General features: G+C 41.1%; 1 protein-coding gene and 1 pseudogene across 1 annotated transcript; both read left to right on the plus strand.

Moving 5' to 3' along the window:
• The first annotated feature begins 1,606 nt into the window (after nucleotides 1-1,606).
• LOC100272681 (NADH dehydrogenase [ubiquinone] flavoprotein 2 mitochondrial) lies at nucleotides 1,607-6,614 on the plus strand. Its single transcript, NM_001147137.1, has 10 exons — nucleotides 1,607-1,863; nucleotides 1,954-2,034; nucleotides 2,129-2,194; nucleotides 2,763-2,879; nucleotides 5,115-5,192; nucleotides 5,297-5,402; nucleotides 5,543-5,589; nucleotides 5,817-5,894; nucleotides 6,113-6,178; nucleotides 6,294-6,614. The coding sequence occupies exons 1-10, from the start codon at nucleotides 1,636-1,638 to the stop codon at nucleotides 6,399-6,401; spliced, it is 975 nt and encodes a 324-aa protein (NP_001140609.1). The 5' UTR covers nucleotides 1,607-1,635; the 3' UTR covers nucleotides 6,402-6,614.
• Nucleotides 6,615-7,435: 821 nt separating this feature from the next.
• LOC103630575 (uncharacterized) lies at nucleotides 7,436-8,345 on the plus strand (annotated as a pseudogene).
• The last annotated feature ends 12,233 nt before the right edge of the window (nucleotides 8,346-20,578 follow it).

The following is a 20,578-nucleotide window of genomic DNA, read 5'->3' on the forward strand; positions in this document are numbered from 1 at the left end:
CGTAAAAAAATTACACATCAACTTCTAACGCTCTTAAAACTACTCCAAAAATCCCTTGAAATCCTCTATAAAGAGAGTTTGCTCGTTACTTTATTTATCTTTTTCCCTAATCTCTCGGAAGTTCTGAACATCACCTCAAATTTCTAGCCATGGATCCCTCGTTAGCTGAAGTATTTATTTCTATTTTCTTTCTTGCATTTCTATTTTTCTTTGTAATTTCAATTTACTCAACCACTTTGAGAAAAAAGCAAGCATAGATCCCTCTCACTCTTGCGTAGATTCCTATCTTGTGAGTGAGGTTGGAGTAAGCTCTCTGTTGGATGTTGACTTCGAAGAATAAGATTAACCTCTTGAGCATTTATGGCATTCACCAACGATTTGTTTTTCATTATATTACTCTTGGGTTCTTTGAACCCTAACTGACTAGGTGTTTCATGGTTACACCCTTGATTCATGCTTGTAAAGCTCTCTCTTTCACTCCTCACTCTTGCGTAGATCTCTATCTTGTGAGTGAGATTGGAGTACGCTCTTCGTTGGATGTTGACTTCAAAGAGTAAGATTCATATCTTGAGCATTTGTGGCATCCACGATGTTAATGTTTCCAGTAATGTTTACTCGAATAGAGCTTAATTTCGACCCCAACCTTTTCATTCGAGACTATGAGACACACCAAACAAGTGTGCACCTGAAACCCATGAGGCCATGACTGAACAGAGATGGATGAAGACTTTACTTTGTGGATTTGCGGGAAGACCGAATGTGCGAAGGTGAGAATAGGGTGTGGTAATGGATCATGATCCAAATGTTTCTTCACATTCTGTTTAAGCACTTATTATTAATTGATAAGACTGAATCGGATCCGATTATTAAATTTTATAATGTAAAATTTAGAGTCTATTACCACCCTTATGTGAGAGTGATGCAGCGTCTTTGGTGTAAGAAATGAATTAGTCTGTCATCTTCTCACTTCTCATCCTTACGTTTGATTTTGTAAAATAGAATGAGTTGATATATATTAGTACTGCTTTGAAAAATAAAGTCATTCTACCATTTTTTTTAAAAAAATCATGATATATTAACATATTTAGAATGGAGTAATTCCTCGGACCAAATATTATGGGCCTGTTTGGTTTGTGGCTAAATGTGCCACACATTGCCTAAGGTTAGTCGTTTGAATTGAATAACTAACCTTAGGCAGAAAAGTTAGGCAAATTGTGGCAACTGAGGTAGTGAACCAAACAGGCCCTATATTACCTGGTTTGGATGCATAGGGATTGGATCCCATCCAAACATGCCATAAGGATTCGCTAATCAAAAGATCGATAAAATGAAATATAGATATATTCATAGCTAAACTAGAATGGCTCTTGTTAGGTAGAACCACATGGTTCCACAAATTTTTGCAGTTCCGGCTCCTCAACTAAATGGGGCTCTATCACTTACCAGAAAATAATTCCTTCTTTAAAAAAGTGTTCACGACTCCTCTGGCTCTACGCAGAAGTTGCTGCTCATGCTCAAACAAGAGCCGTATCGGGCCCTAACAGTCTACAACGTCCAGAGACTTTAAGCCCAATTTCAAACTGGTGCCAGACAATCAGATCTGGCCCATTAGGCCTGTAGGCTCGTGTCTCAGCGATGCGGAGAAAGCGGAAGACAGGTCGCTTGTTCTACTTCTACCTGGCCTCGCAGGCTTCGCAAGGCGGCCACACGCCGATACCTCCTCCTTCACCCGCTCCGTCGTCCCCCACAGCCGGCCACGCCACCATGCTGCCACCGGCCGCGCGCCTTGCGGCCCGCCGCCTCCTCGGCCTCGCCTCCGCATCTGCGTCGGAAGCCGCCGGCCGCCGGGTAGCTTCCTCTCCGGTTAGTCCTAATCTTCTCTGCCCAATCCCTACTCCCACCATTTTCTCCAAACTAATCGTCTGATCTCCTCCGGGGAATATTTCCCTCCAGATCGCTTCCGCAGGCTACTCCGCCGCCGCGTCCAGGGGCTCCGTCTCCAGCACCAGGCCCTTCTCCACGGCTCTTAACTACGTAAGCACTCCTCGGATCCGTTCCCCTGCGTTTGCCTGATCTGGTTGGTGGTTGATAGTTTCAGATGAGTTGGCATTTTCTGTTGTTGTTGCAGCACCTTGATTCCCCGGAGAACAAGCCGGACATGAAATGGGAGTTCTCACAGGCGAATATGAAGAAGGTACCATGTTACTGACTACCCTTGCATTTGCTTGTGATTCGCCTATACCTCTACTCAATAGGCTAAGTTGGTTAGGTTTGCATTGGTTATGTCAGATGCTGTTCATTCCTGTGCTTGGATCCTCGTTGTCTCAGATATGGTAGTGAAGATATTGTTCCCAGTGGGACGGTGATGTTACTGGATTGTTTGAATCACTTGGATGATGTAGTTTTAAGTTTTAACTGATTATTGGTTTATGAATTATGAGAGGGAGATATCCTTGCAATGTACACCTACTATTCCAAATTATAAGACTTTTTGTTTTTTCCAGACATGTAGCTTTTGCTATGCACTTAGATACACACTATGTCTGAATACATAGTAAAATCAATGTATCTAGAAAAGCCAAAACACCTTATAATTTGAAACAGAGGGAACAACACTTCACCAGTGGGCATATGTAATATGTCAATGGGTTTAATGCTATACCTTATTGGCCTAATGATGGGCTTGGTGAATGCAACTAATATTTGCAGTATGGACCTTGTTAGCAGTGCACTTCAAATTATATGTTTCAATGTTGGTTCAGGTCAATGAGATTCTGTCTCACTATCCAAGCAACTACAAGCAATCTGGTATTATTCCGCTGCTTGATCTTGCACAGCAGCAGCATGGTGGATGGGTGCCAGTTGCAGCAATGGATGCTGTAAGTTCTACTATGTGAAAACTATACAATTATCTGCATCTAATATGTTTTGTTATGTTCTATTTGACAAAAAACATGGACCTGTAGCTATGCATTCATTCACTGTAGCACTTACAGAGTTACATTTCAGTTGTAATATATAGCAGAAACTCCTTGATTGGCCCTTGCTTCGTGTTGCAGCTTGTCGTTTATCCTTTCCAGGATAATCTTCGCTGTATCCAATTCTTCAGGATTTTTACATTTTTGCCTATTGAACTTTGTCTAGGTGCACAGGGAAATAACATGCACATACTAGGCGACAGGTTTATGCAATGTCTTGTGCAGTGTCAATTATCTTTAACTCTGACAAATATCTTACCAAGAGTTACCTTAGCTCTTGTATAACAACAATAACAACAAAGCCTTTTACTCCCAAGCAAGTTAGGGTATGCTAGAGTTAAAAATCCAACAGAACCCATAAGTCAAGGTTCAGGGACATGGATAGCTGTTTCCCATGCACTCATATTCAAGGCTAAATCTTTGGGTATATTCTATCCTTCTAAGTCTCCTTTTACTGCCTCTTCCCATGTCAATTTCGGTCTTCCTCTTTATATCTTCCCATTGCTATCGCGCCTTAGGATCCCACTATGCACGGGTGTCTCTAGAGGTCTCTATTGGACTTGTTCAAACCATCTCAACCTTAGCTCTTACTAGCATATAGTTCATGCTAACGCTACAATTTCAGGGAGGGGTCGACGGTGGCGGCAGTGCGAGTGAGGGAGAGGGGGCGGCGGGGTCGTGTGGGGAGGCTGGGGGCGGCGGGGGGAGGGGGAGGGATCATAGTCACAAAGTTCCTGGATCGATAGGGTCGAGGTCTCGAGGAACGTGGTACATTACTTGTGGGAGATATTTACATGGTGGGAACGAAAATGACCCTGCGTATCCGGGTCGGGGATGACATTTTCGGGTCGAGGGTCGCTACCACTGTACCCATTTCTTGTGACTATGGGAGGGTGAGGGATGATCCAAATAATATTGTCCATTGGATTTGAGTAAGGGAGAGGGAATTATCTAGCGATCTGAACCGTTGGTTTGATGTTGTGTTAAGTCTGAGTGCAATTTGTTTGGTGGATTTAGTATAGGTTATGGGTTGGGGGGGTTGATTTGGTTGGGTGGGTTTTGCGAAGTTTAAACTGATGGATTATATAGTGGTATAGATACAAAAATAAAACCAAACGCTGACTTAATCTAGGTGCCTTTAGCCTGTTGTTGATCATCCAGCACTTACAATGTGCATTTGCTTTCTTTTACGAGTAGAACAATGTTTGTTGGGTTTCTCTAACGTTCAAATCTAATGTCTACTTAAGACAGGGGAGAACTGAGTCACATCTTGTATAGTAGTAGAGCACACGACCATGGTTTTTAAAGCGGTAAGGCGGTCCAAGGCGTTGGACCACCGCCTGGACGCCTAGGCGGCGCCTAGGCGACGCCTAGGCGAGGTAGGCGGGCAAGGCGCCTAGGCGACGCCTTAAGAACAGAGCACACGACATTTCTATGTAACACCATTTGATAAATACAATATTATCCTGGCCTTGCTTGTGCAGAAAAAAAATGCTACCAGGAAACAAGATGCCTTTTTTAGGCAACAGGAGGGGTTTCCCTGGCCTTTACTGATTAATTTATAGCACAAGTGATCAAGAGACAAAAAACGAAATAAAGAAAAACAAAAGAATTGCACAAAGCTCTGTAGCTATACCTCTGAGGGATGTAGCTCTGCCTTGAATTGAAGAATATTTTGTTGTATTCCTGGACAAATACTCCAGCACATAAAAATTATAATTTTGCATGAGCCAGCTGTTTTTTTGAAACCTTCCAGTTCCTGAAATGGATTGTGTTGTGGGCTTGTGGCTGAATTTGCAAGTGCTGGTAGATGTTTTTTGTATATTGTGTAGTGTTGGAAAATGGGGGTTAATTAACAATGACCAATAAAAACAAGCATATTTGCCGCAACGGAAGTTGACATCTCTTATCTTTTGTGCAGCTTAAGCTACAGAAATTCTGAAATATTCATATATAATTATGTTTATAGCATATGAATAGTTGAAAGTATTGAAAAGTGGTTATGTTACACACTTATCAGATGTATGTTATGATAGATTGCGTTATTATCTGTTTACAAACTGTTGTCACCATGTTTGGAAAACTTAATTTTCCTTCGTTTTTCTGTACTTCTGACAATGTTATCTCTGTATTCAGATTGCTAAAATCGTCGAAGTTGCACCAATCAGGGTTTATGAAGTTGCAACCTTTTATACCATGTTTAACAGGACTAAGGTATCTTGATGTGTTACTGTCTTTCATTTTTATTGTTGCCCCCCAGGCCCCCACTAGCACCTTTGTTATGCTTTTGACCTTTTCATTTTTGTATCATTTATTAGGTTGGTAAATACCACCTTCTGGTGTGTGGAACTACACCTTGTATGATTCGTGGTTCACGTGAAATCGAAGAGACGTTGTTGGAGCACCTTGGAGTTAAACGAAATGGTTTGTATTACTATTCATGGTACTTTATCCTTTTAACTAAGCATTCTATTTTCTGGTTGCTTACCACCGACAAAGTCCTCTGAGCCTGAGCTTCTCTTTCTTTCTCTGCAATATCATTGACATTTTTGTTGCCTTCGCAGAGGTGACCAGTGATGGTTTATTTTCTGTTGGAGAAATGGAGTGCATGGTAATTTGATCTACATATTTATGAGATGCTATCGCAGATGCCTTCAAATTGTGCTTTTTAGTTGTGGATTAAATGTTTAGCAGCAGTAGGTCTATAGTGTCATCAATGAATAGTTTTAATACTTCAGCTATTTCTACTATTTCTTATGTAGAAACCAGTTTTATTTTATTTGTTTTATTTTGAGGAACTAGAATGCACCTTTTTAATCACGTCTCCTGCATTTGCAGGGTTGCTGTGTGAATGCTCCTATGATTGCTGTGGCTGACTACTCGAAAGGCTCAGAGGGTTACACATATAACTACTATGTAAGTTTGCTTGGATGAATAGGCATTTCCTGCTATCATTATTTGTTCCCCTATTAGTCTATTATATATATGATCTTAAATCCTATTTCCATGCAACAGAAGTACTCAAGGCATAAAAACATACACGGCATGACAAAGAATGTTTATTGCTAAGATGACAACAAAATATATCTGCGCCATAAATCATAGCTTCTCTTTTTTTTTGCCTCCTTTTGCAGGAGGACCTCACTCCAAAACGAGTTGTTGAGATTGTTGAGATGCTTAGAAGAGGTGAAACACCCCCTGTAAGTACCAGCTAACTTAACTGGATATTTTTAACGTGCTTTTAGTTGGTTTGAAACTACAATTATTTTGCTCAATGGTGATTGTACTGTTTTGGTTACCAAATTAATCTCGCAGCGAGGTACACAGCACCCAGAGCGAAAAAACTGTGGCCCTGCCGGGGGGAACACCACCTTGCACGGAGAGCCGAAACCTCCTCCATGCAGGGATCTGGATGCCTGCTAGGTTTGCTTCGGAGCATTACGAGCACGCGCATAACTTGGCTCGTACTGTAAGGTGTGCAAACTGCACACAGCGGAGGCTGTGTTATTTGTATTCTGAAGCTTTCTTGTGTTTCGTCAAGAAAGCTTCTCTAACTTTTATCCTGCACTATCAGATAAACGGTAAATTGATAGAGAATAAGATGTTTTCGAGCTCATGTTTAGTGGCAAACGCTTTATATTTTTGGCAAGCTGTGAAGGAGCTGAACCAGTGACAACTCGAAGAATTCATTTTGTTGTATTAAGTCTTCTTGTTAGCCCATTAAACGATGAGATCGTATACTTGAAATTCTCGAATTTTACAAATCAACATTGGATTCTCTGCAATGACAGATGGTTGTTATCGTATCTATCATTCTCAATTTATGGAACGACCGTCAAATCTCTATCTCAACTATATTAAGGCCCTGTTTGGAGCTTCACTTCAAGAATTTCAGTTTCCTTCCCTCCATCCAACAAATAGGTTCAAGCTCTAGCTTTAAAAAGTTATTAAAACTAGAGGTTAACTTCATGAAATTTTAGAAGCTTCTCTAATAGTGCTTCAAAAATAATATTTTCATACCTTTCATGAAGTTGCAGACAAATTACCCACTGCCACTAGTTATACGACGTAACGGTTCACATTACTTCTAGTTAAAAGACGCGAGTGATTCGTGCCCTCCCCGCGCTCCACGGAGTCTCCACAAACGCGCACACGACGCGTGGCCCACGTCTCGGACCCGAAATCACAATTCAACGAAGCAGGACCGTGCGTGAGCTCACGTCCGTGCCTTCCTCTCTACCTCTCTGACCCACCACCGACCACTCACCGACGAGGCGGAGCTCCTGGCGCTCCCACCGTCCCTCGCGAGCCTCACCGCCTCACTTCAAGAAATCCTCCTCCCAACCACCGCCAGTACCTCCAGCTCTCATGTCGGCTCCCCACCTCCGCCTACACCGCCGCTGGCGTAGGCGACGTCGAGCGACGAAACCCTAACGTCCAGCCCGTTCTTCGACCCGATGTGGATGCACCCGTGTCGCCACCGCTGCAGCCGAGCGACACCCTCGACGACGACAAGGACGACGAGGACTACGAGTTCGACCCGCTGTTCTCGGAGACCACCGGCGGCGCGAGGTCTTCGGCTGGCGGCTCGCGTGGCGCGTGCAGGGGCTCGGCGCGAGGCGGCTCGGCTTCCTGCTCGGGCGTCGAGCGCGCGCGGCGCGGCGCTGGGTGCGCGCGGGCGGGGCCTGGCGCGCAGGGCGCCTGGAGCGTCGGGTCGTCGAGCGGTCGGCGTCGAGCGCGCACGGCAGGGCGGGTCGGGGCTTCACTCGGGCGCAGTCCTAGCGTAGCTTGGGCGAGTGGCTCGATGGGCAGGGGCACGGTCCTTGGCGGCTTCGCGCGGTGAAGAGAGCAGAGAGAGGAGAGAGGAAGGTGGGAGAGAGGGAGGAGCAGAGGAGAGAGGGAAAAGAGGGAGCAGGCGGCGGCTGGGAGGATGGCAGGGGCGGCGGCTACAGGGAAAATGGCGGCTAGGGTTAGGATGTTGGGCCTAATGGGCCTTAGGTTAGTTAGTTTTTTTATTTTTTTTTCTTTTCAAATTTTGAAATACATATTAAATAACCAGACAGTCACTCATGTCCTTAGGATATTAACGGTATACATCAACAATTCATTCTATTTTAATTGCTTGCAAAACTTTTTTGGCCCTTCAAATGAGTTCCAGGCATCAAGAGGTCAAGATTCCAGGAGGCCTAAAATATGTAAACTTGCTGTTCTATAAACACATGTTCTCCAGATTTTATGTTTTCTTTGAGCAATGTACACTTTGTTATGCCACTATTTATTTCCTACTATTTTTATGTGTGGCACCAAAATTGTAGTACCCTTCTCTACAAAACCTGATTGCTATGTACTGTTACTACTCTTCCTTACCTTATCTCAAGTTTTGTGTATCTGTTACTACTTTATGGTTGCTTTCTTTTGAACTTCATATTAAACCTTGATTAGTCAGTCCATGGCTACTCTTGTTTCTGGGTTTTAAAGAGATGCCAATATTGTTCGCACAACCCAGGTGTGCAAGATAGCCACTTGATATATTCAGCAACCAGCACATGGGATTCTCCTCCACTGCATTTCATACGCATTGGTTGATAGATTAGTTATGATAATCACCCAGTCAACAAAAAGCTTGAAAGTCGCCTAGAGGGGGGGTGGATAGGCGAAACCTGAAAATTAAAACTTTATCCCCCAACTAGATCCTTTGATTAGTGGTTAGAACAAGATGAACAATTATCGGAGTATAAAAACTAAGTTCTTGCTAGTAAAGAGTATAGCTTTCAAATAATGCAGAAGTGATAAACCAATACAACTAATAAGTCTATGATAATAAAGCAAGAAAGCTTAGATGAAAAGAGCACCAACTCAAGTTCTTTCTTGCAACGTGTTGCTTCACTAAATGGGAATTTAACTTGAAGCAACACCAAATGCTATTAGCAAATAAAGATGCAAGAAAAACTTGGAGCAAGGGAAAGCAAACAAATCACAAGCAATAAACACAATGGACACGGGTGATTTGTTTTACCGAGGTTCGGCCCTCGAAGGCCTAGTCCCCGTTGAGGAGTCCACTTAAGGACGGGTCTTTTTCAACCCTTTCCCTCTCTCCCGATCACACAAGGATCGGCGAGCTCTTCTTCTTTTCAAGGATCACTCTCGATCCCACAAGGACCACCACAATCTTTGGTGTCTCTTGCTAGCTTTTACAAGCCTCCAAAACTTTGGAGGAAGTTCAATGGGAGTCAAAACTCCACGCGCAAATGAACACAAAGATGAAGCACACACTATCTCTCGATGAATCTCACAAGGCACTAGTGCTAAACTCAAATGAGTAGCTCTCTTTTGCTTGCTCTCTCTTTTGTGGCACTTGTGTTGGTTGTAGTGGTCTAAATCTTGTGTATAGGATGGATCAATGAATATATGTGGTTGGGAGGGCTTGAGTATGTCAACTAGATGACTTGGAATGTTGCTTGGACTCCCACACCTTGAAGTGGCCGGTTGGAGTGGTATTTATAGCCCTCAACCACCCATATAGCCGTTGGGGCGCATCTGCCAGGAATTGCACTGGCGGACGGTCCGCGGCTAGGGCCCGGACGGTCCGCGACCCTCCAACGGTCGATTCTGACATCTTCAACGGATACTTCTGTCAGATCAACGGCTAGATCAACGGCTATCTGCCTCGGTGACACCACGCGGACGGTCCGCCCTTGGTCCCGGACGGTCCGCGCCAGCTCTATAATTCCTTTTGCTCAACTTGTCACCTTCGGGCTGAACCAGGTCTTCACATGCGGACTGTCCGCGAATTATAGCCGGACGGTCCGCACGTTGTAGCTGGACGGTCCGCGGTTTAGTCGGACTATCCCTGATTTGTAGTTCCTGGTCGAAGTCAACTCGGTGTCGCGGACGGTCCGCCGCAAGGGCCCGGACGGTCCGCGTGTGGTCTCAGACGGTGCTTGCTCTTCCATCGGACGGTCCGCAGCACAGACTTGGATTTTTGCATTGGTTCTGGCCGAGTGACATCCTCGTGTCGCGGACGGTCCGCCGCAAGGGCCCGGACGGTCCGCGCTTGGCCTGTTTTTCCAAAAAGCTTCTCCTGTCCGGAATAATCTACGGTATTCCGGACAGTCGAATTAGTATAGTTGTAGATGAACCTTTGGCACCTGTAGAGCATATAATCTAGAGCAAACTAGTTAGTTCAATTATTTGTGTTGAGCAAATCAACCACCAAAATTATTTAGGAAAAGGTTTGAGCCTATTTCCCTTTCAATCTCCCCCTTTTTGGTGATTGATGCCAACACAAACCAAAGCAAATATAAGTGCAGAATTGAACTAGTTTGCATAAGGTAAGTGCAAAGGTTACTTGGAATTAGACCAATTTACATTTAATGTTTTAGACCATGCTTGCACCAATTGTTTTGTTTTTGCAAACTCTTTTGGAAATTCTTTTCAAAGTGTTTTGCAAAATAGTCAAAGGATAAATAAATAAGGTTTTGAGAAGCATTTTTAAGATTTGAAATTTTCTCCCCCTGTTTCAAATGCTTTTCCTTTGACTAAACAAAACTCCCCCTCAAATGAAATCCTCCTCTTAGTGTTCAAGAGGGTTTTAAGATATCAATTCTGAAAATACTACTTTCTCCCCCTTTTGAACATAATAAGATACCAATTTGAAATTTACCAATTGAAAATCATTAGTTTTACCAATTTGAAATTAGGAGGTGGTGGTGCGGTCATTTTGCTTTGGGCTTATTTCTCCCCCTTTTTGGCATAAATCGCCAAAAACGGAATCATTAGAGCCCTTGAAGTGCTATCTTCCCCTTTGGGCATAAATAAATGAGTTAAGATTATACCAAAGACGAAGTCCGTTCTTTTAGCTTTTGGGGTCTTACTCTCTCCAAAGACGAAGCCCTTTTCTTTGATGCTCATTTCTCCCCCAAGGAATAGAGAGTTGCTTGGAGTGATGGCGAAGTATGATATACGGAGTGGAAGCCTTTGTTTTCGCCGAAGACTCCATTTCCCTTTCAATCTACGACTTAGCATAGTAATATACTTGGAAACATATTAGTCGTAGTCATGGTACGGGAATAATAGGATATATGCATTTGTACCAAAATGAAAGAGACATGATCAAGAGATATGTCAATTAAGCATGATCATAGTTCTATACAACATAGATTGCTCCCCCTAAATATGTGCATGGAGAGAACACATAGTTTGGCCTAACATGCCAGTTGCACATAATTAGGTTAATGAGAACATATCTGAATCATATAGAATGTGTAGTGCATTGTGTCATAGGATAAGTGTGATGCTCATGATAGTTTATGCACTACAGAAAGCATGTTACAAATATTTTAAGCATTTTCCTTGAAGGATTTCAAAGAGACTTAAGGACCATCCACCTTTGGAACAAAGGTAGCTTATCCTCGTTACAGGGTTAAGCTTTAAGCTCTCTGACAATAGAATCACTTCATCTAGTTTTAGCAAAGATGCAATAATGCATGAGTGAAATTTTAAGAGGTTAAACTAGGTATGAAGCAGGGATAAATGCAAAGGACATGCTTTCTCTTCCTTTTATACAAGATATGCAAAGAGTGTATATAAGAGGAAGATTTAGGTACAAGTTTAGATGAAAGGAAGTGGTTTTACCCTTTTGTACCTTCTCATAGAGACGCTCTCTTCATTGTGCTTTGTCCTTAGTCTTAGTTGCTTTAAGACCTATACTCAATGACAATATATGGAAATACTTTGCACAAGAGAGAGTTCTACAACTAGTGATCTTTTTCAAGTTATTGTTAGCATATATCAAATGGATCACAAGTTGCATAAATGAATCATGAATTCTCCTTTTTCCTTAGTGTATATCAAGATAGATGTCAGTTAATATTACAATTGAAATCAAATTCAAATTTCATAAGGCACTAAGGAGCATAAGTGATAATTGAAGTTGTTCAATGATCAATCAATATGAGATCAAGAAGACAACAAAGGCATTAAATTTTCAATCAAGCTTAAAAATAGGAGAATCCAATAAGCATGCTACTTTAGAAATGAAAGCAACAATCCTTGATAAAAGCGACTTTATTTTAACAGGTTGGATTGATGTGTAGTAGCATACTATATGAGAAACATTATTCTCATGCAAGAGACTATATGAAATTACTAAGATAAAGCAATAGTCTCAACATAATCAAAATATAATAATGGACTCCCCCTAAAGATATGCATCAAGTAATTTTAAAGAAATGATTTCGATGCATTTACTTTAAAGAACATAAAGGGAGAAGCATTATACATTTTGATCAAGGCTCACAAATTTAGCAACAGACAACTTAAGCCTTGTAGTCTCATAATGAAAAAGAATTTAGAATGCTTACAACCACACCATTGATTATTGCGAAGACCTTATTGTCCAAGTAGGTGTTGTTGTCCTTGATGTTCTTCCTTTTTCATTTGGGTGTCCTCCCTTTGTAGTCGTCTCTTATTCCTCCCAAACTCATTGAAAATACTCAAGAGAGATGTTAATGACGCAAGGGAGTATATGGCGAGGGATGATTTCTTTAGATAACTAACATGCATAATTCATCATCCACAAGTCACACAGACAAGAAGTAAAATCCTTAGCATTAGTGCATATCATAGGAAAAGAGGAACATGCACTATTTAACCATTTGATCAATCATAGGAATTTACTTCTTCATATTGAGTTTATTAATCGTTACTTTAAAAACAAGTCAATATGAGAACAAATATAGCAAAGGCATGAATTAGATTCTAATGGATAAGTGCATTTATGAGAATGTGATTGAGTGCTCATCAAGACAAATTTAGTCCTCCAAAGAATCTATTCTTCAAGAATGATAATTTAGAGTGAATAACCATTGAAGGGAACTATATTAAAGAGATGAGTTCCCATACCTTTGCTTTTACCTTTCTTCTTTTGGGTGAAGATCAACCCATGGGGCTTGTGTACTTTCCCTTCTATGCATATTTATAAGCTCAAGAGATACGTTAGTAACACAAGCACTAGTTTCCATTTAGTAATCATTTTGACAAAGAATGAAAAGTGAATTACTATTGGCATGGAAACTTTATAATATGAACTAGATTATTCCATGAAGTATGCCTAGTTTTAACTCATAAAACAAGCATGGTTAAATTCTTGAGACTTAAGGGAATAAATCTAATTCATAACATGGAGAGCGATAAATGTAGAAGAATCATATCCAATTTAAGCAATAAAACATACAACATACATTATTGGATTGATTTTCCTTGTCAAGATAAATTACGCATCTCCAACTAGAAACATATTCTCTACTAGTGAGACTACATGAGTTACTTAGATAAAAGCATTAGACTCACTATTCTAGACATAAAGAAAGATTCCCTTTTTATGAGTGTCTTTAGGATTTGAATTCTTTGCATGACACCTTATTCTTTTAAGAATATGGAATCTTCTTCTATATCTAGATCATGGCAATAATAGGATAATTAAAGTAAAACATGCCATGGGAACTTGCAACAATTTTAAAGCATGTATATTGCCATAGTATAGGAATGAAGAATATGCAATCTACCATATGAGAGGAATTTCTTCAAAGAATGGTGACATAATTTTAAAAAACATCTTCAGTGCTTCTTTTTCCTATGTGACTACACAAGACACATAAGAAAAGATAATTTAAGATACTTTCACTTAAAGCATAAGTGTTACCATCCTTTGACTTTCCTCCATGTTGTAGGCCTTGAGTTTCCGCACATGATGATTCTTTATTTCCTACAACATTAATATCTTCCCGAGATGATATGGGTTTTGAATATGAATTGAAGTAACCTTGGGTCAATCTTGACTATGTAGATCGTTTGAAGATTGATAGCTTGAGTTGATAAGAATTGAATTAACTCCCTCAAGCACCCCAAGGCTCATACCATCTCCTTCTCCTACAAATCTTGTCAAGCACACTTTGGTACCCATCGCTTGATGGGTCCGTTAAGGTTAGTAAACAAAGATCTAGGAACCCAAGTGTCCTTTGTGCTAGCGCTTGGTAAACTTGTTACCTTTCTAGCACAAGTTGCAATCTTGGTTTGCCTAGTTATATATGAATCAAATGACAAGTTAGGAGTGAGATTTTTACCAATGGGGCAATCTTTGCATTGATGTCCCTTTCTTCGGCATGTGTAGCATAGGCGTTTTTCAAGTTTTGAAGTTTTCTTCTTTCCTTGCTTGTTCCCTGCTACATGGTTAGTAAAAACTTTCTTTTCTAACCCTATGCCTTTTTGTTTTAAATGGGGACAAGATCTAAGCAAGTGTCCCTTCTTAGAGCATTTAAAACAAAGTCTATCATCCTTGTTAATAATCAAGCCATTTTTGATGTAGGGACATGACCTAATCAAGTGCCCCTCTTTAAAGCATTCACTACACCTTTTAATGTGACGTGTGGCTTGATCATTACCTTGGATGTTACCTTTTGTGGAGGCGTGGTTGAGGCTTTTGGAGGAGGTGTTGAATTCCATCTTTTGTTTCCTCCTCATGGCAATCCTCAAATCCTTGACATTTTCTTCAAGGGATGTAGTGCATGCCACGGTTGTTCCCGTCTCAAGCTTCTTCACCATGTGATCACGGTTATCTTGAGAAGGTTGGGCAATGCATTTCCCTTTAAGTTGTGTCAAGCTCTTCTTTAGCCTCTCATTTTCTTCTTTGAGCTTTTGATATGAATCATCATTTGTTCCTGTAGATTCTAGCTCAAAAGAAGATTTGCTTGTCGACGAACAACAAGCATTAGCACATGGTAATATAGTATCAATTTGAATACATGTGCATGAGTGAGGTTGTTGGGATTTTAAATTTTCTATCACAACCTCATGAGCAATGTTTAATATGATATGATCATCTATAAGATTTTCATGAGAACATAGAAGCATATCATATTTATTTTGAAAAGCTAGATTTTCAACTTTTAGCTTTTCTATTTGGTCCTTAAGCAAGGTATTCCTATTTACTAATTGAGCGATACAATGTAAAGCGTTATCTTGCTCAATTGAAATAGTTTCATACCTTTGGACCAAATCAACATGAGAGCACTTTAGCTCCTCATGTTCTTTAGTCAACTCGTCAAAGTGTTGCATCTTTATGGAGAGAATATCTTCTAGCCTTTGACGAGCTTCGCTTTGTTCTCTCGCTCTTTCTAGAAGTTTGAGCATGACCGCCTTATCTTCTTGGCTTAGGCGAGCGTAGAGATGCACAAAGCTTCTTTCTTCCTCCTCATCCTCGTTTGTGCTTCCGCTATCATTTTCATTAGCTACACAACACATGTGGGAATCGAAATGGGAAGACAAACCTTTTGGAGAGGTGGATTCATCGTTTGGTCTCCATCGTTCATTTTCTTCTTCTCCCTTGCAAGGGTTAGTATCACAAATACCAAAGGAAGTAGAAGCACAAAATGAACTATCATTTTTGGACTTATTAGACTTGCTTTTAATTCTAGTCCAAATATCATGCGCATCGGGAATATGTTCATAATGATTCATTATGAGGGCATGATAATCTTCCTTGCTAAGAGAATTAACCAAGATGTCAAAAGCTAGATAGTTTAAGCGAATACATCTTTGGTCTTCATCGGAAACATTTTCCCTATCATAGTTAGGAGGGATAATACTCTTGTCTAAAATTTGTTCTAATTGTGGATCTACGGTTCTAAAGGCATTTATAACTCTAGTAGACCATGAATCATAATTAGAACAATCGGAAAGTAATATTTCAAGAGTTACCTCCGTGTTTTCCTTGGAAGATGTCTTCTTGTTCTTTTGGGATCTTTTACGAGCCATCACTTCGAGTTGTTAGACTCAAGATGAAGTGCCTAGCTCTGATACCAATTGAAAGTCGCCTAGAGGGGGGGTGGATAGGCGAAACCTGAAAATTAAAACTTTATCCCCCAACTAGATCCTTTGATTAGTGGTTAGAACAAGATGAACAATTATCGGAGTATAAAAACTAAGTTCTTGCTAGTAAAGAGTATAGCTTTCAAATAATGCAGAAGTGATAAACCAATACAACTAATAAGTCTATGATAATAAAGCAAGAAAGCTTAGATGAAAAGAGCACCAACTCAAGTTCTTTCTTGCAACGTGTTGCTTCACTAAATGGGAATTTAACTTGAAGCAACACCAAATGCTATTAGCAAATAAAGATGCAAGAAAAACTTGGAGCAAGGGAAAGCAAACAAATCACAAGCAATAAACACAATGGACACGGGTGATTTGTTTTACCGAGGTTCGGCCCTCGAAGGCCTAGTCCCCGTTGAGGAGTCCACTTAAGGACGGGTCTTTTTCAACCCTTTCCCTCTCTCCCGATCACACAAGGATCGGCGAGCTCTTCTTCTTTTCAAGGATCACTCTCGATCCCACAAGGACCACCACAATCTTTGGTGTCTCTTGCTAGCTTTTACAAGCCTCCAAAACTTTGGAGGAAGTTCAATGGGAGTCAAAACTCCACGCGCAAATGAACACAAAGATGAAGCACACACTATCTCTCGATGAATCTCACAAGGCACTAGTGCTAAACTCAAATGAGTAGCTCTCTTTTGCTTGCTCTCTCTTTTGTGGCACTTGTGTTGGTTGTAGTGGTCTAAATCTTGTGTATAGGATGGATCAATGAATATATGTGGTTGGGAGGGCTTGAGTATGTCAACTAGATGACTTGGAATGTTGCTTGGACTCCCACACCTTGAAGTGGCCGGTTGGAGTGGTATTTATAGCCCTCAACCACCCATATAGCCGTTGGGGCGCATCTGCCAGGAATTGCACTGGCGGACGGTCCGCGGCTAGGGCCCGGACGGTCCGCGACCCTCCAACGGTCGATTCTGACATCTTCAACGGATACTTCTGTCAGATCAACGGCTAGATCAACGGCTATCTGCCTCGGTGACACCACGCGGACGGTCCGCCCTTGGTCCCGGACGGTCCGCGCCAGCTCTATAATTCCTTTTGCTCAACTTGTCACCTTCGGGCTGAACCAGGTCTTCACATGCGGACTGTCCGCGAATTATAGCCGGACGGTCCGCACGTTGTAGCTGGACGGTCCGCGGTTTAGTCGGACTATCCCTGATTTGTAGTTCCTGGTCGAAGTCAACTCGGTGTCGCGGACGGTCCGCCGCAAGGGCCCGGACGGTCCGCGTGTGGTCTCAGACGGTGCTTGCTCTTCCATCGGACGGTCCGCAGCACAGACTTGGATTTTTGCATTGGTTCTGGCCGAGTGACATCCTCGTGTCGCGGACGGTCCGCCGCAAGGGCCCGGACGGTCCGCGCTTGGCCTGTTTTTCCAAAAAGCTTCTCCTGTCCGGAATAATCTACGGTATTCCGGACAGTCGAATTAGTATAGTTGTAGATGAACCTTTGGCACCTGTAGAGCATATAATCTAGAGCAAACTAGTTAGTTCAATTATTTGTGTTGAGCAAATCAACCACCAAAATTATTTAGGAAAAGGTTTGAGCCTATTTCCCTTTCAAAGCTTAACAATGTAGCATCGGTCAACACTGTCACTTTACGTCCAGCTCAATCGGTCAACAGTTATAAGCGTGACTCTATAGTTATAAACTCGTGCCTATTAAGCATTGAACAATTTACCCATACTTGTTTCCTATTCTTTGGTCGTGATAATGTTTGCAACCATGAATAGTACAAATTGCTTTTCCAGGTGTGTGGACAGACATGTGTATTCCTCCTATGACGAATAATTCAGGCTCCATGAAGGTAAGCCTGTCTTAATGGGCTTGATTGTTGAACCTGACTTAGTACTTTTATCCATGTCACGGCGTTGAACCAGACAGTCACTCATGTCCTTAGGATATTAACGGTATACATCAACAATTCATTCTATTTTAATTGCTTGCAAAACTTTTTTGGCCCTTCAGATGAGTTCCAGGCATCAAGAGGTCAAGATTCCAGGAGGCCTAAAATAGGTAAACTTGTTGTTCTATAAACACCTGTTCTCCAGATTTTATGTTTTCTTTGAGCAATGTAGGCTTTGTTATGCCACTATTTATTTCCTACTATTTTTATGTGTGGCACCAAAATTGTAGTACCCTTCTCTACAAAACCTGATTGCTATGTACTGTTACTACTCTTCCTTACCTTATCTCAAGATCCATGTATTGTACCACAAAATTCACACCCACCGGTGGAAGAGGTCTCTTATGGTGCTTCAGCTCCACATGCTCTTCAGTTCCCTCGAGTAAAAGAGGTTATGGTCAATGGCGTTCATGTGAAAGATGAAATACTGCGAGACTTGCATGGTATACCAGCCTCCTTGGTGCTCACACTGCTCCAAATGTGATAACTGTGTGGAGCGCTTTGATCATCACTGCCCTTGGGTTGGGTAATGTAATGGAGAGCTTAGTAATGTTGATTTCTTTATTTTCTCAGAGGAAACAAGTTATGGATTTTTTTTAGAATACAACCTGGTAGCTGTTCCTACAAAACAGTCTAGGCTTATCTGCATTTGTCTTCCTTTGCATCAAAATTACAGGTACTTCCATTATAAAAATAACAGCGTGGACTGTGGGTATTAACTGGTAATTTAAATTGTATGAACTATTTAATAATTAGAAAGCTATATCTATCTACGGAGAGCAAATTAAATTGTTAGCTGATATGGGAATTCCAGCCAAAGAAACTAGGTAGTGACTTAATGTAGTACCACATTGTCCAAATGGTCTTGCATACTGCTTTTGTTATCGCTAAGTTGTATGTAATTTCTTGTTATATTTCCAGGTGTTGGACATGTCATCACATGTGGAGATCTATACGTTGTAGCTTCTTGACATTCATTCTGAAGACTAGCCGTCTATGATATGGACTATGGAGATGGATGTTATTGACCTGTGTTTACATCCTAATGATTGCTGACTGTGTGTGTTGCAGATTTCTTTTTTAGAACACATTGATGCAGCACCATGTTGCTCTTCCACCAGGTTCTATGAGGAAAATAAGTTACATTGCACCAACTGGTCAGTACAACCTTCAGGTTAGTTGATGTTATGCCTTATAGGAAGCCTTATTGATGTGGTGTCTTCTACCTCTGAGCTTTAATCTCAATCCTTGCTATTGCTTTTTTATGCAGGACACAGTGCTAGAATTGGAATTTCAGGGCATAAAAAGAATTTTACCATGCTTTAGGTGAAAACAAGGTTCTTCTCATGCAGAAGATCAAATTTCGTAAGGATTAAAACATCCGCTTTATGTGTTTAATTCATTTCCTTGCAGACATGGCATACATAAAAGTTCACTTGTTACTATGTTGCCCTCTGGGGATGATAGGTATACATGATTTAATCAGCCAATGCTAATCTAACTACTGAAAATAGAGGTTCACTTGTTACTCTGTTGCCCTCTGGGGATGATAGGTCCATAAAAGTTCCGGCTTTAAGGGATCTATCAGATTCTCATTTAAATGGAAGATCTGTTAAATCATATCGGTTGATGATAACTGCCATTCTTGCGGATGTAGAGGTAGCCCTTTTATTGTGCACTAAACTATGTATTCTTTTACCTGCATGTGCTTTCTCATTATGCAAGTGGCGGTCAACTCTTTGATCACAGCTTGACCTTTTCATTTGTGTTATGACTTATGACATTCTCAAATGATCTTGCATTTAAAGCCCACACCAGAAAATGCTAAGTGGTGGTGACAGCTAAGTGGCTGATTATTGACTGTGAACTGACCTAACAGACTCCAAAAATACCTCAATGGGGGGGTCAGCAGCTTAGCTATTGGCGACCTATTGTTAGTGTCCTATACTATCTTTCCGGATCACAAATGGGAATTAGAATATTTACATTCTAGCACAGTTGGGAGGGATTACCTACATGTCATTTCATTAAGGAAGGAGAAACCGAGCACTGATCTCTTTCATTGTTAATACTATTTAATCTATGCAACAGCAACAATTATGTTTTTACCAATGATATAATCAGGTGTGTACCATTCCTTTTGGACACAGCCAAAGTGCGGCTGTAGCTGCAAAGGAAGGCGCCACTACTGCCGCCACCCATGGACATCTTACCATTAATTGCAGATATGAAAAAGTCTTTTGTTCTTTATTGGGTTCATGTTTGCTGGTCTCAGCTCTTTAGGTTTTGTAAGTAATGATAACACATGTAGAACTAAAAATTCTCAACCTATTGTCCTATTGTACTTAACCTTCTGATGTTTGTTCATTTCTTCTCGCTGTAGCATGATGTTTGTTCCTTTCTTCTCACTGTAGGCCGCTACTCGGTTTTTAAGCAAGAAGACTGGTTGGTCCTTCCCTAGCATTATGTCTATCGTAGTGGCAGTTGGTAAATATGGATAAGGAAATATATCCTAGGCTCAATCATGATGTTGACCATAGATTTTGTGGCGGTTGCTATTTTTTTCACATGCAAGCTTCCAGCCTTATCTCTTTTTTCTTGGCATCTAGCACCAAATAAACAACTCATGTGTTGGCTTTTGTTTCTCTTCAACATACTGTATTATGCCTATAACTTTTTTATGATCTTCAAATTTGTGTGTTTAGTTAGTGATTCGATCATACACTATTTAATTTAAAAATAATATACAATACAATTGCTTATT

This window comes from Zea mays, chromosome 6, assembly GCF_902167145.1.
Source record: "Zea mays cultivar B73 chromosome 6, Zm-B73-REFERENCE-NAM-5.0, whole genome shotgun sequence".
In the NCBI taxonomy this organism is placed as follows: Eukaryota; Viridiplantae; Streptophyta; class Magnoliopsida; order Poales; family Poaceae; genus Zea; species Zea mays.

Excerpts from the sequence above, each read along its gene's own strand:
- LOC100272681 (NM_001147137.1), top strand. The coding sequence starts at position 1,636 with ATGCGGAGAAAGCGGAAGACAGGTCGCTTGTTCTACTTCTACCTGGCC. Across the intron at positions 1,864-1,953 it reads GCCGGGTAGCTTCCTCTCCG|ATCGCTTCCGCAGGCTACTC; the intron begins GTTAGTCCTAAT and ends ATTTCCCTCCAG. Across the intron at positions 5,193-5,296 it reads CCATGTTTAACAGGACTAAG|GTTGGTAAATACCACCTTCT; the intron begins GTATCTTGATGT and ends ATCATTTATTAG.